This window comes from Mixophyes fleayi, chromosome 2 (genome assembly GCF_038048845.1).
Source record: "Mixophyes fleayi isolate aMixFle1 chromosome 2, aMixFle1.hap1, whole genome shotgun sequence".
NCBI lineage: Eukaryota > Metazoa > Chordata > Amphibia > Anura > Limnodynastidae > Mixophyes > Mixophyes fleayi.
This window is the reverse complement of record NC_134403.1, coordinates 17,384,142-17,403,532: the sequence shown is the minus strand read 5'-3', so window position 1 is coordinate 17,403,532 and position 19,391 is coordinate 17,384,142. Positions and strand designations below refer to the sequence as shown.

General features: G+C 38.7%; 1 protein-coding gene across 4 annotated transcripts in view; it reads right to left on the bottom strand.

Annotated features, from left to right (window-relative positions):
- Positions 1-8,200, bottom strand: part of LOC142140738 (ornithine decarboxylase-like) — a 45,016-nt gene extending 36,816 nt beyond the window's left edge. Inside the window, exons 1-2 of one of the 4 annotated variants that reach the window (XM_075198576.1) lie at positions 8,058-8,200; positions 7,289-7,435 (exon numbers count right to left, since the gene is read on the bottom strand). In XM_075198576.1, the coding sequence (XP_075054677.1) occupies positions 7,289-7,373 (85 nt within the window). In that variant the 5' untranslated portion in view covers positions 7,374-7,435; positions 8,058-8,200. Of the gene's footprint in view, positions 1-7,226; positions 7,436-8,057 lie in introns of those variants that run through there. The other 3 variants (XM_075198577.1, XM_075198579.1, XM_075198578.1) reach the window with 3 other exon arrangements.
- Between the last annotated feature and the right edge of the window lie 11,191 nt (positions 8,201-19,391).

Sequence of the window (19,391 nt, the reverse complement as noted above, 5' to 3'; positions counted from 1 at the left end):
AAAGACAAAACCATAAATAACACAGAAGTGTATCTAGATAACTATCCTAACATCAAACAGATGCATGAAGAATCAATAAGATAAGCAGGCAGTAGCGATGCATATATAGAAATCCAAGGTTGATGAATGGCAGATGAGAACCTAACAACATGAGAAACCATAAAGGCTAACATCTATATTAGATAGATCATGATTTTCAGCTATAAACCTGAATGGAGCTACTATAAAAACGGAGCCATCTCATAATTATCGTTAAGACCAAAGGGAGTAAGGGTTTTCAATGTAAATATCCAGTACATCTCTCATTGAGATAATTTCTTATGTAAATTACCCCCTCTAGGGCCAAGTTCCACTTTCTCTATGGCCATTATTGGAGAAATTGGGGGTCTGCTTGATGCTTCTCTGAAAAGTTTCTGGAAACAGAGTGACTGAGTATTTTGTTCTTTATGTTCCTGACGTGCTCTTGTTTACGGAGTTTTAATACTCTTTTGGTCTTTCCTACGTACTTAAGACCACAATCACATTCAAGAAGATAGATAACCAAAAAGGACAAACAATTGAGGAGTCCATTGATGTTGAACTTCTGAGTTTTACTGGAGTTGTAGAAAATTTTATTGATAGGAGACGAGTATCTGCAGATGCTGCAATGATTGCAGTGAACACTACCTTTAATATTCCAAAAATGACTTACATATATATATATATATAGATATATATTTATATATATATATAGGTATATATATATATGTATATACTTACATATATATATCTTTATTTATATTTACATATATATAATATATATATATACATATATATACATACACACATATATATATATATAGCTTCATATATATATATATATATATATATATATATATATATATATATTCACACATATATATATATATACATATTTACATATATATATATATTTACATATATATATATATATATATATATATATATATATATAGATATATATTTATATATCTATATATATATACTTACATATATATATATATATATATATATGACACCCAAAAAGTTCTTTAAGCTAACCAGCGCTTAGTAAAAGTGAACACAGTGAATTATATAGAAAATTTATACTCAATGTAATAGGCAGCTCCCCAGTCAATCAACACCTGTCTGCAAGTGTTACACCTAAGAGATAAAACACAAAAAGACAGGGGGCGCCACACATAGTGTATTATCAGTGATATATAATATACAGGTGACTCCAACGATAAGATAGTCCCGTACCAAATATGTGATGAAATTAGGCAGATGTAATAATCAGGCTGACCATAATATGGATCCATCTCAAACTTGGATAGCAGGATTCCACGATCACAGACCAAGTAATGGAAGACAATCTGCGGACTCAAATAAATCCACAATAGTGTGACACAGTATAAAAGGAGACCAAATTGGTCTCAAATACCACAAATTTAATGGCACCACATAAAAAATATTAATGCCCGTACATAGAGCACAATAAAACAAGCTTATCTGTCCACTGGCACAACATGGAAGAGAAGGGTAGCAGGCGGCGACACCTCAGATCACCCAGCAATGAGCACAGGGACCAAGAACCTCTCCAACGCGTTTCGTCTTGTAGGTAAGACTTTATCAAGGAGTAATGAATCTAGCATCATCGCGGGCTCCTAAATACTTGAATCCTTTCACATAGGAGCCAATGCGAACATGACCTTAGCGTATGGGCGGTAACCTCCGACTCCCGATACGTCACATCCGGGACTCCACTTCCGGTATAGCGGTTTTGTGTGAAGATAGATTTTATATATTAGATGACATCAGGAGGGGATATTTCCAACAACTCCAGCTCCCGATGTGTCACATCCGGAACTCCGCTTCCGGTATAACGATTTAAGATATAAAGACAGACTTATATTTACATAACATCAGAGGGGGAAGCCCAATATCTATCAAAATATATATGATAGAAACTATGTACCATCACATCACGTTCATCATCAGCAATATGAGTATAAGAAAAACTGGATCTTAGTCCAATACCTCAATAAGCCATACAACATAAAAATAAATACACTAATAATACATACATAAATAGAATATAGCGTCACACTATCTAATACAGAATACAGCTAACTAATCCGCATTATCACATAGTACATAAAATTTCTAAATATTCCCAGAACACAACAATGTAGTATTTAGCAACATACAGACCGCCCCTTAAAGAGACAGGCAAATAATCAACACCCAGCAGTAAGCTAAAGAAAGGGGGACAATAGACCCTACCAATACATGAAAATGGCACTACAGAACCCCATATTAGAGTTCCATATGAACCACCTAAAGGGAAGAGAAAATATACCTAAAAAGAAAAACCGGCATTAGTATACAAATCAGTACATAATTACATCAAAAATGAAGCCATTTCGAATGCTTCATTTAGGCCTCTAGGTGCCAAGGTGTCCAATTTATACACCCAATACATCTCTCTACAGGTGAGTTTTTTAGCCAAATCTCCACCTCGTGCACCCAACACCACATGTTCAATACCTTTAAACTTGAGACCACTAGGGTCAGCATTCTGACAGGAAATAAAATGTCTGGATACTGTATGTAAATCTGATCTATTTCTAATCGCCCTCACATGCTCCTGAAGACGTATCTTAAGGGCCCTCTTAGTTTTACCAATATAGACTTTTCCACAAGGGCATTCTAGTTGGTAAATGACTGACGTAGTAAGGCAGGTTATACGATCTTTCACTTTATATTCCTTCTGGTGCAATGAATCATAGAAGACTTTATTCAAAGGAGAAACAAATTTGCACATATTACAATTGTTGCATTTGAAGGAACCTTTCCCCGGATTATTGAGAAATGTAGTCTTATTACCCTTTTCCTCTTTAAGTAAACTGGGTGCTAATAAGGATTTTAAATTCCTAGTTTTCTTGAAGATGACATCCGGTTTCAACGGAACTACCGGACCTAAAATTGGGTCCATACAAATTAAACTCCAGTGTTTATTCAAGACAGATTTTATCTTCCTTTCATCTTGACTATATTCCGTAATGAAGGGAACTAATGTTTTATATCCTTCCTGTTTTCTATTCTTATAAACCAACATCTCTCTTCTATCTACATTATTAGTTTTTATTATTATTAATCGTTATACCGGAAGCGGAGTTCCGGATGTGACACATCGGGAGCTGGAGTTGTTGGGAATATCCCCTCCTGATGTCATCTAATATATAAAATCTATCTTCACACAAAACCGCTATACCGGAAGTGGAGTCCCGGATGTGACGTATCGGGAGTCGGAGGTTACCGCCCATACGCTAAGGTCATGTTCGCATTGGCTCCTATGTGAAAGGATTCAAGTATTTAGGAGCCCGCGATGATGCTAGATTCATTACTCCTTGATAAAGTCTTACCTACAAGACGAAACGCGTTGGAGAGGTTCTTGGTCCCTGTGCTCATTGCTGGATGATCTGAGGTGTCGCCGCCTGCTACCCTTCTCTTCCATGTTGTGCCAGTGGACAGATAAGCTTGTTTTATTGTGCTCTATGTACGGGCATTAATATTTTTTATGTGGTGCCATTAAATTTGTGGTATTTGAGACCAATTTGGTCTCCTTTTATACTGTGTCACACTATTGTGGATTTATTTGAGTCCGCAGATTGTCTTCCATTACTTGGTCTGTGATCGTGGAATCCTGCTATCCAAGTTTGAGGTGGATCCATATTATGGTCAGCCTGATTATTACATCTGCCTAATTTCATCACATATTTGGTACGGGACTATCTTATCGTTGGAGTCACCTGTATATTATATATCACTGATAATACACTATGTGTGGCGCCCCCTGTCTTTTTGTGTTTTATATATATATATATATATATATATATTTACATATGTATAATATATATATATATATATATATATATATATATATATATATATATATATACACATTCACACATATATAAGACAAGATTGACAAAATCCCATTTATTACGAACTACAACGGTGAAGAAAAAAGAATCCTCTATTACCAAACATTGGAGTATTTTAAAAATGGATCCTGTATTAAGAGACATTTTACCAGAAAAACCTGATATCATCTTCAGAAAAAATAGAAACCTCAAAGATACCCTAGCGCCCAGTATGTGAAGAGAAAATCAAGCTACCACCACAACAACCTTTCCTGCCCCTACAGGGTTTCACAAATGCAACCATTGCAATGTTTGTCAATTTGCACACAAAGACCGAAATATTTTTTATAATCATGACAACAGCAAGAAATTCAATATCAAAAATTATATAAATTGCGTCACAACATCCGTGATATACCTACTGGAATGCCCCTGTGGTTTGAAATATATAGGCAAAACAAAACGACCTCTCAAACTTAGAATACAAGAGTATGTACACAATATAAAAAATAAAGTTCAAAGCCACTCAGTATCCAGACATTTTCTCACAAAACACAACTCAGATCCACGTTTCATCTCATTCAAAGCTATCGAACATGTCCAATTGGGACCACGTGGTGGAGACATTCAAGGCAAACTCTCTAAACGGGAAATGTTCTGGATTTTCCAGCTAAACACATTGAGCCCCTCTGGGCTAAATGAAGGTTATGAGATAGCACCTTTTTTATAATTCTAATAGACTTATACTATATAAGTTCCTAATTTATTGTATTGATATATTTATTAATGATATATATTTTTTATGACTGATACTTTTATACATCTTTTTATGAAATATCATACTGACACATTTGTGACTGTTTGATATTATATGCCTGTATGCCTTTACACCATTGTTAATTATTTTACTCTATATCTTTTCTATATTTTATATATATATTTATTTATATTTTATCAGCTAATTTTATGTATGTGTTACTGCTGATTATATGTTCTGCCTGAAAGTATTGTGTTTACCATATATATATATATATATATATATATATATATATATATATATATATATATATATATATATTTATACATTACCACACAGTTATGCCTGTCTAGTTACAGGATATCCTGCAAAATATTTTTTTAAGATTTTTAAGTATGTCATGCATAGTACTCAGAGGAATATTTCTTAGCCATACTGCACTTTTGATATTTATTGTTATCCATATGTATATGTATGCACTATGGGCTATTTGCCAGGAGTTCTCTATTATAGTTCACTCCATAGCCCTGACTTAATATGGCCACCACTATTCATATCAGTATCACATGCTGATCTGTGATAATCCACCAATCACTCCACTGCTATATACCTTGCCCCATTCCAAGATGGCCACCGCCATCGATTACAACAGTTCTATTTAGCCCATACAGTCTTTTGGGCATTAACCTTTAAACATTCTATGCCCCTACTATTTCTGAGTCCTCTAAGGCCTAATACCTGCTTATAACAGGCAACACTTCTATACAGATAGTGTTAGCGCTGAACCGGAAGTGTGTTCTGCGCATGCGCGAAAATCGCATACATTATTCCTGGTATACATTAGGCTGTACTGTCTACCTGATCCCTGAAAAGTTACCCCATTGAGAACTTCTGTGCGGAGCCCATTGGTGTCTACTTCCTATATATCCCAGTGATCTACATCGTGTAGCAGTACCCTATGTCCACAGGATTTACAGATAAGCTTTTATACCTTATATATATTGTGAGTGTGTTTTATTATGATACATGCTGAATAAATTATTGCACATAAATACTACACTATATGGCTTTTTCCTCTCCTAATACACCGTATGAGTGGAGTTTGTGAGCAGTGACTGTGCTGTGGCTGATGATCCAGTTACCATATACCTACATAAGATATCTACATGTCTGTTCCTGACCTCTTGAAGCTGACTGGAGCTCATTTCCAAGAACCTCTGATACAAATAAGCTGTTTATTTATATCTTTTTGGTACGTTGCCACCTATCACTTGCTACTGATTGTCACGGATACATCTGAAACGTTGTTTCCTGCTTTCTTCTGTCTGTGTTTCGGCATATGATCAGGAATTATGAACATTGGTTTATACTGCTTATACTAGCCTGACATGATGAACACTTTGTTTTTATATTTCTATATACAGTAATACTGACTGTCTGGACGTTCTGTACCAGTTAGCACTACTAGATTTGGCGCCATCATCCCTCTTTCTATATCAACAATACTAATTTCTCAATCGGAGTACCATCCGATAATTAAGAGGGATGCTGCCTACTCTTATGAAGAATAGTGCACACCAAGATCGGTGATTTATATTATTATTTACTCTCTTATTTCGAGTTTGACACCAGTATTTATTATATCTAATAATACATATCTAATAATACATATATATATATATATATATATATATATATATATATATATATATATATTTATATATATATATATATATATATATAGTTATATATATATATATAGTTATATATATATATATATAGTTATATATATATATAGTTATATATATATATATATATATATATATATATATATATACACATATATATATAGTTTTATATATATATATATATATATATATATATATATATACATTCACACACACACACATATATATATATATATATATATATATATATATATATTTACATTATATATATATATATATATATATATATATATATTTACATATCTATATATATTTACATATATATATATATATTTACATATACATATATATATATAAATATATTTACATATACATATATATATATATATATTTACATATAAATATATATATATATATATATATATATATATATATATATATTTACATATAAATATATATATATATATATATATATATATATATATTTATATTTACATATATACATATATATATATTTTATACAGTGGTGGGATTCAAATTCATTAACAACCCTAGTGACCATTTAAAGTATGCAAAAATATATACTGAAATGTATTCTAATATTTCATGCACTTAATACTCAAGTAGGAACAGTAAAAGATACAGAAAACTAGATTGTTATAACAAAGAGTTTTAAAATGTTAAAGAAAAAATATTAAAGAATAATGACAAAAATCTGTTATTTAATATTATATTCATATTATGGCACAGTAATGCCCCCAGTTCATATTATGCCACAGTAATGGCTCTCTTCATCACACTCTGCCATGCAGCCTTCCTTTGCCCCTCAAAACACTGCGATGCAGCTTCCTTTACCCCTCAAAACACTCTGCCATGCTGCCTTCCTTTGCTGTCCCTTGCTCCGTTCCTTCAGTTACCTTCTCTATCGGCTTCTTCTGTTTTCATCCCTTCTTGTCGCCGACTCCTCTCTGTGCCGCTCCTCACTGATGTCACTCCCGACATTCAGTGCGGGAGGAGCAGGTGTCGATGCCACAGAGAGGTGATTGCTTTTTTGTTCAAGGAGCCTTGAAGGAACCAATGTAATGGGGGAGACAGAGACAGAGAAAGAGAGAGAGAGAAATATAGATATTAAAATACTGTATCTATCTATCTATCTATCTATCTATTATATTGCCAAATGGAGGATGTAATGTTTAACCAACTTCGGGAAGACCTAGAAGGCTGAAAGATGTTAAACAGCTTGACTGGTGTCTAACTATGAGTTTATGGTGCCTTCATTGTTTCCCTGTAAGGAAGTATGTCAATGTTTACATTTAGTTGTGAAATACAAGCAGGTTGACAGTGTACAGCCGACTAGCCTGATTATGTTACTGAATTATACTATAATATAAACAGGCTTGCATGTATAGAACAAACAATTATCACCTGAGTGTGAACTGTATAGTCAATAATACATATAGAGAAATACATTGGTCCTTAGCTAGAGTTAGATGTACGTCCAAAACAAAAGATCAAAATGCGCTTTTCAATACAAAAATACTAAAAAGGAGTATGTATCATTCAATATACATACTGAGACATATGAGGCGAGAGAGAGAGAGAGAGAGAGAATACTGTTTCTCAGCATTAACTTCTTGCAGGTCACACTAATCTAACTTTGAATAATCTGTACCCCACCCTTCTTACCTGGGTGCTCTGGATAAGCAGGCGGGTAGTCGGTGACTCAGCTCTGAGTGCTCGGTGTCTGTGCTCCGGATGGCTTATAAAGCCATCCGTTTCGGCACAAAGTGTTTGTCACTGAACTTAAGGAAGAATCCCTGACATCTCCGACCTGTTTAAAAATAGCATATATGTCCTTGGTATGTGTAACCGGAGAGAGGTGAAGAGGCAGCATGGTATCAGAAGCCGACTGCCCCAGAGCATTGCAGATTGTCTCAAGATAGCTGCTGGACGAGCTATCTTGAGACAATCATACAGATTAGCTGGATACAGCAGCCACACGCAGTAAAAAAATGCTGGATTATTCAGTCATTTAGTTTCACAGTGGAATGCATGTGCGTTTCGCTGACAGGAAGTTCGGCATTTGGAACTCACGTTTGCATTCTGCTTTTCCAATAGTCTAATTAAAGGAATGACTTGGCTCAAACTAGCAGAGTCTGCACTCACCTCACACGTCACAACTTCAAATGGTTTCAGAACCTTGCACAGCACTGAAAGGATTCCCCACTGTGCAAGAGTGAAATACATCCCCCCTCCTTTCCCGATGTCATTGCTTGTGCAATACGCTTGGATGGCTTTGCGCTGTTCCTCCATCCTCTGAAGCATGTACAGGGTGGAATTCCACCTAGTTACCACCTCTTGCTTAAGTTGGTGGCAGGGCAAGTTAAACTGCTCTTGGAGCTGCTGTAATCTCCTACATGCTGTGGCTGAATGCCTGAAATGGCCTGAAATTTTACGGGCCACCGAAAGCATCTCCTGCACCTCATGGTTATTTCGTAGGAAGCTCTGCACCACCAAGTTGATGGTGTGAGCAAAACAGGGAATGTGTTGGAAATCACCCAGCTGTAATGCTCACACTATATTTTTGGCGTTATCAGAAATGACATATCCTGGGGAGAGTCCGAGTGGTATAAGCCATGTATCAATCACATCTCTCAGTTTGCGTAACAAATTGTCAGCTGTATGCCTGTTAGTGAAGCCGGTGATGCAAAGAGTGGCCTGCCTATGACAAATGTTATGTAGTGGTGTAAATGCTCCTGCTGTTCCTGCTGGTGAAGGTGAATGACCAACCCAGTGGGCTGTCACAGTCATATAGTCTTTGGTTTGGCCACTTTCACTTATCCACATATCTGTGGTTAAGTGGACAGTGGGCAGAATGGCATTTTCAGCGCAATCTCTACATTTTGTTTTGGTAAAGTTGTGGAATTGCTTTACGGGAGAAATGGTGTCGCAATGGAATTTTGTAACGTGGACACAAAACCTCAATTAACTGTGAAAAACCAGCTGCGTTTATTGTGGAGATTGGACGCAGATCTAACACTAGCATTGCAGCCATGGCGTCTGTGATTCGCTTGGCGACTGGGTAACTGCTGTCATATTTGCTTCCCCTCGCAAATGATTGTTTTACAGTTAATTGCTGAAATGTAGGACTGCTCATTTTCTTGACCTGCCTCTGGGCTGACGATTCACCCCCAGCAGCAGCAAAAGCAGCAGCAACAGTGGGACTAACACTTTCTTCAGAGGAATCAATAATAGTGCAGGAGTCATCCAACCTTAATAAGTGGGATGCCGGGCTAACTCCGAGCACTACTGAGGATATTGATGAGGATGGTGTGGTGGGTGTATTTGGTAGACGTCGGGATGTCGGTGAGCGGAGGGTCTTAGCTGATGATGGAGAGCTTGTAATTTTTTTGCCAGAACTTTCAGCTTTTCCCAACACTTTGCCATGAACTCTCGTTAAATGGCGTAACATAGACGAGGTTCCAAGATGGTTAAGGTCCCTCCCTCGACTGACTGTGGCTTGACATACACTACAAATGGCTATACAATTGTTGTCTGGGTTTGGGTAGAAATATTTCCACACATAAGAAGTGGATTTTTTTGTTTTATGCCCAGGCATGACAATGGCCTTTTTCTTGTCACATGCCAGAACTGCTGCCACTGGTGCAGGACTTACACAAACAACCTCATCCTCATCAACATCCTCATTAGCGCCCTCGTCGCCTACACAAATCTCCCCCTCATCCTCTTCTAATTCCAAAGTGGCATCCTCAATTTGTGTATCACCGGCTACACTCAGGCTATTAAGGCACACATCAGCAGAATGCTCACAATTAGATATACCACTGTTGGATGGACTCTCCACAGGGATTGGTGTCATTTATGAATCAGAGCAAACATTATCCTCTAATGCCTTACTGGTATCTTGCAGCTCGGCTTTGACGCGTAACAGTAGTAACTTTTTGGGATCTGCCACTAATAGCCAAAGGTGAAGGCCTCCTTCTCTCTTTGTCACTGCGTGTGTAGAGTGGCATGTTGGCATTTTTTTTTTTATCGGCACTTAACTTTTGATCAGTAACACTTCTTTTTCGCTTCAACGCAGTAAATTTGTTTTTGGTTTTTGCTTTTCTGACTGATTTCGAAACACTGTGTAGTTTGAAATCGCCTTGCCCAGATGACGTACTGGGAAAACTAACATCAGGACTGGTGACAGAACCTGGTTGCTCATTCTGCTCATATGTGGACTGCTTTGAATCCATTCTTAGCTCAAAGCACTTGTAGTGCTAAAAATTATTTGGTAGATACTGCTGACAGATAGTAATTTTGACAACCAGAAATATTTATGCACAATTATGGGGGACACCCCAAAAGCACTGGGGAGTTCTAAAAATTATTTGGTAGATACTGCTGACAGATAGTCATTTTGACAGGCAGAAATATTTATGCACAATTATGGGGGACACCCCAAAAGCACTGGGGAGTGCTTATAATTATTTGGTAGATACTGCTGACAGATAGTCATTTTGAGAGCCAGAAATATTTATGCACAATTATGGGGGACACCCCAAAAGCACTGGGGAGTGCTAAAAATTATTTGGTAGATACTACTGACAGATACAAATTTTTACAGCCAGAAATATTTATGCACAATTATGGGGGACACCCCAAAAGCACTGGGGAATGCTAAAAATTATTTGGTAGATACTGCTGACAGATAGTAATTTTGACAGCCAGAAATATTTATGCACAATTATGTGGGACACCCAAAAAGCACTTTGAGTGCCAAATATTGAAAAAAAAAAAAAAAACCCTCTATCCTCCTCTCTTCTCTAGCGATTTTTGTTAGCACAATTGGAATCAGAATATTGTATTCTCTGTCCCTGCTCTAATCAGCCTGTGACTACACCCTGCTCTCTCCCTCTGTCAAATGGCGATGGATTGCTGTGGAGGCGTGTATTTATAATCTTCAAGTATCGCGAGAACCGAGCCCCGAGATCCGACGACGTCTTGATGACGTTCGGCCTCGATTTGGATTCCGAGCGGGCGGGAGAGTACCGGCTCGGTACTCGGATACCCAAAGTTCAGGTGGGTTTGGGTTCTCGGGAAACCAAGCCCGCCCATCTCTACTAAAAATCACTGTCAGCGATGGAATGAGGTCGGGTAAATCCTGCAGTGTGTACGCACTTCTGCCTACACTACTGATCATATCTCCATAGAGATTAGTCATCATTTTTTCAGCAAATAGTTATGACAGCTGATGAGCACAAATCTGAAGGTAATTTGTGTAGGTGTGTACGTAGAAATCGACATGCTGATTGGGACTTTCGGTCATTGGTAAAATCGTTAAAGATATCATCGGGAGAATTTTTTTGTAGTGTGTACCCATACTAGAGTCTGAGTTAGATAGCCTGTCCTATCAATTCTGTGCCTGTCAACTATAGAATAGAATGAATACACGGGGAAGGAGGGTGGGGGGTTACCAATAGCTTAATAGAAAAGGAGATACAACTTGTATCCTTGCCTAAATGCTGCAATATGGGATTCATGCAGAAGACTGCCATGAAAATGCTGGAAAGTAATAATCCATGTTAATGTTTCTGTAGGTAGGGCTGCAGGCATTAGCTGCAGTGGTGGATGGTCTGTGACATGGTAGGAGATTGCTGGAGGGTTATTTACTGGGCTGGCTAACCATGAGCTGCCTACATAGTAAAACTGTCAAATTTCATTCACTTATATTCCCATTAAATTTTTTCATACCGCCACTTCAAAAATTCTAAATTTCCACTTCGACCACTGATAAATACAAAATGTAACTATATAAATGACTTATCTGTTCCAATATGCCAGGAATATTGGCCAACAAATAAGCAACCAATGTTTCTAAACATAGTAAATCGGTATGCCAGATGACTATAATCATCTATTTATATATCACCACCAATATCACCACAGAGCTTTATAGAGAATATTTGTCATTCACAACATCAGTCCCTTCCCAAATGGAGCTTACCTAACAGACTAGGGTTCATTGTTGCCAGCAACGAGGATGTTTGTGGAGTGTGAGAGGAGACTGGAGCATACAGACGAAACCCACAAACATACTCTCCACCAAGAAGTCCCTGGTCAGGAATCAAACTCATGACCCCAGCGCTGTGAGGTAGGAGTGCTAACCACTGAGCCACCTTGCTGCCCTTTGCTATAAATAATACTACGCTATCTAGGTGTTTCATTCCTTATACATTTATACCCATATATTTAAGTGAACTTGCCAATATATGGGCTGATCTCTTGCAGCATTGTAAAATGCTGAATATACAGTAGAAGAAACTATACAGCTCTAATCATAGTTACATAATTACATACAATGGGACTTATGTACATCCAACTTTCAAGTGCAAATCTCTGCCTTGTTTTACTATGCATGTACAATAAAAACAACGAGGAATGTAGTTTCACATAAGTTACCCATGGTCACCTACAGCTGCTGCCGAGGTGGATTGGAGACATACAAATACAACTGAAGTACAGTAAGGGCGAACACACGTAAGCCACATCTCCATTGTTATGTCTGTATTATTGCTACCAATAAACATTTTCCAACGTGATTAATGTGGTTCCAACGCACAAAGATATTTAATAGTAAATGTAGCAGAATTGCAGCAAACTATGATAAAATACAAGAAATCCAGTTTAAACCAACCTATTAACATGTGCTGCATACAGTATTAATCTTGTGCGATTGCTTAGCCGCTGATACCGGATTTCTTCTGGTGAAATGAAGAATTATATAAGACCAAACACCATACATTTATTCGGACCTGAACCATAAATACCTTTAATTTAAATGTATCTTTCAATAAATAAACTTTAAGTCTTACTAATAAAATGATGTGAGTTGGAACGTTATTGAAAGTGAACTATTTACAAATGTACGTGTGAATGTAAGTGTATTTGTTGTGTTTTCCTATGTGATTGCATAACTAACCCTTTTATGCCATTGCATACCAATCACAATCGCATGGAAAAACCATTACAATTGTTTAATAATTGAAATGAGTCATCCAATTATTCAACTTCAACACCATATGCGAGTGTGTCCAGGCATATATCCCTTGGGAGCAAGGATGAGTGTTGATCATGATATTTGAAATGTTAATAAAAAGAACATAAAACAGCCACCCCCCTTCCCAAAAAAAGTGAGCCAACTACCTGCAATCATAGTATGGGACAGTTACAGCTAATGTGGGGGGAAGAAGGTTGTGCCGCCATTACCAGGCAATGTCTGTTTGGTGGGCCTCACTATGCAGCATGGGGTATCCCTGTTATAGTGGGACTATAAGGGGACAGCATGGGCAGGGCCGGATTAAGGGAATGGAGGACCCTGGGCTAAGGGGGCCTCCATTCCCACGTGAGGGCCCCCCCCCGTGATCGGAGCTGCCCGAGCTGCCCACACGCCCCCCTCCCCTCCCAGCACTTACCTCCTTCTCCGGCGCGCTGTGCTCTCTTTACTGAGGAGATCTCATGAGAGTGAGACTCACGAGATCTCCTCAGTAAGGAGACTACAGTGCGCCGGAGAAGGACTGCAGGGGAAGTGCTCAGCAGCAATGATCACGCTGGGGGCGCCCCCCGACCGATCAATACTGCTGCTGAGCACTTTAAAGGGCCCCCTGGATGCCATAGGCCCCTGGGCTATAGCCCAGTTAGCCCTATGGTTAATCCGGCCCTGAGCATGGGTCTGAATTCCCTAAGGTAGTCGAGGCTGCAAAAAAATGTCCCCTCCCCAGGAAAAAACAGCCCTATGTTGATAATACTGGGGCTCATTCCAACATCCAAGGCGATAGGTGCTGGGGTAGTAAGGTTAAAATGTAAAAATATATTTTTTTAATATATAACACTACTGTTCCCAGCAAGCCCTGGCAGCCATACACTGTTTGCATGTGCTGGTGCCTGAAGAACTTGTAGAACGAGTCTTCCAGGCTATATTTGGTCTCTGGCCTGGGTAAGGGAAGCTAGGTTAAATTGAATCATTTTAAAGTCACAAAGCTGATTCCAATCCCTAAGGTAAGAAAAACCAGTTCTTCTTACAAACTGTAACACAAGCAAGTGGTAATTTTAAACAAAAGATCCAATTGCTAACACCACAAATTGCTACCACCTCCCATATTATGATTGTTTCACCTCACTTACAAGTCATGGAATGTAGACAAGAATCCTTGGAATCAGGCACCTTATAATTGGTATAATACCCTAATAGACAATTAGACAACTCAGCTTGGGCTGTAAAACCAGATTGTTTCCTTTTTGTTAAGCACAAGACCATTCTCTCAACTACAAATATAAAAACAGGCTGCTAGTTGGAGGGTTGGTGATAAAAGAGAGCAACAGAGACAAGAGGTGTGCAGCAGACAAGTGTAACGGGGCAGATGGTTCGCACCCCAAAAGTAGTATAAGGAAGGATTCTACAGGCCCGGTGGTGTGGTGGAGAGGCGAAGCTCTCCCCAGTAGTCTTGGAATGAAACAAGAAACAAAGGGCTAAAACTGCATAAACTCATGGGTTTATTATCTTTGCTTGTGACATAAGGATTTACCACAGCAGCAGATCAGTAGCTATAGTGTAGAGAAGTAATGGCACAATACCATCAACATGCAATGTTATTCAACATGTGACAAAATAAATCACATTTTAGGAATCTTGGTTCAACAATATTCAAACATAAATCAACACAATACTTTTAATGCAATTTTACCGATTATACTTATCAGACAAAAATACCCAATAAATTATACCCATTGGGGTAAAGTATAATCCACAGGTTTAAGAGAAGTTCAGCTGACACATGAAGCTTATTTACTTGTACAAGTTGAAATCAGTAAGCCACTTAGCAAATCAGTCTAATGGAATAAGCAACTCTGTCCCAGCAACTGTTAAGGTTTTACACTACTTGCAATTCTCTCATCAGAATCCAGTTTAGGCAGCTTGTCAGCTTGTAGATAACTTTAAATACAGCAGATTTGGCTGGAACAAACTCTTCCTTTAGCCAGTGCTATAACACCTCTCAATAGCAATATTACAGTCCAGGCCAGAGGTTTTAATAGCACAGTTTGATGTCTCAATTAAATCACTTGAACATAGCAAAAAAAAGAAACTTATCTGTCTTCATATGAGTGCTGCTGACATCTCATGGGCAGTGGCAAGTTAGCTCTCTTCCTATATTGCGAAGGTGCTTCTTTCTGGGCTGGCTGCAAACATCTCTCAGGACAATTCAATCCACAGATTCAGTGGCTCTTTCTGGGAAGATCCTTCATCAGTTCAGCCAGCAGCTGATTAATTGGGTGTTAGAGAGTTTAGAGTAGTGGCTACTGGTTGTTATTAAAGCATATATATCTGTACTAGTATTTAGTGGAGGAAAAACAGGGTGCTGTTGCTGTATGACTCTGAGCAGCACACACCAAAAAACAAATGTATTTCTTTCTTTTAAAATCCAAAGTATGTAGCTGAAATCTTGTGAGGGGTAGTGACATCTGTATTAATTGGGCACACTGAGTGTTCTTTGACTCTGAGCAGCAAAAAACAATTGTCTAAATTTGAATTTTATTGTGGAATAGTTGCAGAAGAATTGTAAGGTACCATTATCTCCTTTCCCTATCTCATTTGGCATTCCTCTGGTATATTGGCAGGCATCTACAAGTAGCTCCAACTTGTCCAAGTAGTATTACTCCTCTTGGCAACAATGGGTCACTATACAATTCAGGAGCATCCCAGTACCAGTACTGGCAGTAGTAGCACTTTTAAGACCTCTACTAGTAAAAAAGGCAATGTGGGACAAAGGTGTAAGAAAGCGTCCTCAAAATCTAAACACTGTTTGTCAATCTCAAAGAAAACATGAGCTCTTGATGTAAGGAGGATTAAGAGATACACCATGCACCACCCGCACTATAGGCTCAAACCATGCTCAATTTTTGCTAGTAGGTGTCCTGCTACTGCTGGTACACATACTAGAATGCCCATTGCTAAAGAGAGTGCTCAAGACGGTCATGCATCTTACTTAACTTCCCATGTACAACCTTCTTGCTCACAGTGTAGATCTGTCACCTCCAAAACAGGTAAATCAGTGCATGAAAAGAACACTGAAGAACAACGTGGGTACTCACAGAAACCTGAGTCTAAGGCTATCCATAAGTGCTATATGTGAGTCTGACATTTCAGATTCTGACACTGTAATTACAGAGCAGCCTCCTTTCAAAATGTCTCAACCATTTAGAAATGTGAGGATGAGTAGCAGTAATGATAATGATATACACATACAAATTGAGAATGTTATTTTGGAACTTGCAAATGTGTAAGATGGTGGGGGGATAGTTGTGAATCTGAAAATGAATGTGTTGTACTTGAACAAGATAATGAGGATGATGATTGTGTTGAACTAAGGCAGCCATGAGTGATATCACCGCATGCCCATGATATGTGCATTGTCATGCCAGGGGACAAGACCAAAACAGCACCTGTTTGGAAAAAAAAACCCACCCCAGACAACATTTGTCATGGAGAGACATTCTTGCACGCTACAGCTGCTTCAGCTGTGGGTGATACATCTATTCAGAAGGGAACCATGAAGAGTTAAGCTGGGTACACACTACAGAAATGACCGTGAGTTCATCTTCTTCTTCTGAAACATTACCTTTGACATGACTTAATACAGAATACAAGTTAATAGTTTAATTTTTAACATTTTTGGTATCGGCTGTACTTACCACCCCAACCGCACTTGGCGGCGGGGGCACGCTTGCGCTCACTTCTTTTCACTTTGCAGCGCTTACTTCCGGTACGCATGTATTACCCTGCCACGTGTTACCTTCCTGTTGCCACAGATTTATGCAGTCATTGTGTTTAATTCTCTTTTCCTTTGATTTAGTCAAACATATTTTATCTCTAACAGTACTTAGTCCCTCTGAATCAAAACTACCTTCCTTGGGAAAAGGTCTCACACACTCCCGGGTCATCTTGACCCATTTGTCACAGTACACAGTTGCATACGCCCATATTTCTTATGCATAATGTACCTCGCCGAATCAATCGGCCAATCCATAGGTATCACCCCCCTGACCATCTCTAGCATTTTCATATACACACCTACCACTAGAGATTTTATTGGCCGTGGACGAATTATACAAGTTGCGTCCACGCGCTTCTTCTCGACCAAGTACACCTGAGCAATAACACACGATTGTCACCGTACTCACCGTGGAACTCCTAACACAACAACTGGGATTAGAAAAGTACCAACTTCTCAATACCCTGCCTTTCCAGTTTGAGTACTTTACAACTGTTAGAACTTGATATTTATTATAATATCAGCGGTTGCAGCGTATTTCCCCCCACAACTCCCTAGTCACAATCACGGTTGCACAACCAACCATATGGTCCAATCGCATCACTTATAGATACTATCAGTAAGCTTGACGATTATTATTGGGAGTGCGACGAAAACATCGTTTTCGCTTCCAGTATACCTGCCATGTATACTCTGGCATCTATTTGCACCCTGTTCTCTTTTAGAACAGAACGCCACAAAGGTTTCTTTACAAACTGTTCTCTTTTCAAACAGAACCTTTGTCCCTCAGGTTATCTCTATACCCTGTCTCTTTCAAAAGTAACCTGGAACCTCAAATTTCTCTTCACAATCACACAATTCACATACATATACACATTGTTTTCTGCGCAGAAAATTAGAGATGAGCGCACTCGGATTTCTGAAATCCGAGCCCGCCCGAACATTGCGGATCCGAGCTGGATCCGAGACAGATCCGGGTATTCCCGCCAATTGCAAAACTGAAAGCGAGGCTCTGAGTCATAATCCCGCTGTCGGATCTCGCGATACTCGGATCCTATAAATTCCCCGCTAGTCGCCGCCATCTTCACTCGGGCATTGATCATGGTAGAGGGAGGGTGTGTTAGGTGGTCCTCTGTCCTGCTATATCTCGTGCTGTTCAGTTCTGTGCTGTGCTGTGCTCTGTGTTCTGTGCAGTCCAGTGGTGCTGTGTCCTGTACTCTGTCCTTCTGAGTTCAGTGGTGCTGCTGGTTCCTGTGCTCTGTCCTGTTTAGTCCAGTGGTGCTGTTTCCTGTGCTCTGTCCTTCTAAGGGCATTGTTATTTCCCCATTATTCCCAAATTATAAAAAATTTCAAAAAAAGTTATAAAAAAAATAACATAAAAAGTAATTATAAAAAAAAAATATCCCAAAACAATCCTGCAGTATAAGTCCATTGGTACTGCAATATTACAAAGTTCACTCATTCTGCAGTATAAGTCCAGTGGTACTGCAATATTACAAAGTTCACTGATTCAGCAGTATAAGTCTAGTGGTACTGCTATATTACAAAGTTCACTGATTTTGCAGTATAAGTCCAGTGGTACTGCAATATTACAAAGTTCACTGATTCAGCAGTATAAGTCCAGTGGTACTGCTATGTTACCGGCAGGAAAAAAAGGCAGTTTGGAAGCCCCTGTACAAACTGGCTCTATTTTACCTGAGTTGACCCCCCTCCAGTGTGTACTCGGAAAGAGTTTTTAGTGCAGCGGGGAACCTGGTCAGTGAGCGGTGAAGGAGGTTGCTTCCTCAGAACATTGAAAAAATGATGTTCATAAAAATGAATTATCAATTCCTCAATCAAGTACAGCACTGCCCTTCAGATAGTACAGAGGGACCTGTGGTTGTGGAGTCCAGCGGGGATGAATTGATAATGTGTGAGGAGGAGGAAGTACACACTGTAGGGGGAGAGGAATCAGAGGTTGAGGATGAGGACCACATCTTGCCTCAGTAGAGCCTGTTTAGTTTGTACAGGGAGAGATGAATAGATTTTTTGGTGTGGGGGCCCAAACAAACCAATCATTTCAGCCACAGTTGTTTGGTAGGCCCTGTCGCTGAAATAATTGGTTTGTTAAAGTGTGCATGTCCTATTTCAACAACATAAGGGTGGGTGGGAGGGCCCAAGGACAATTTCATCTTGCAACTCTTTTTTT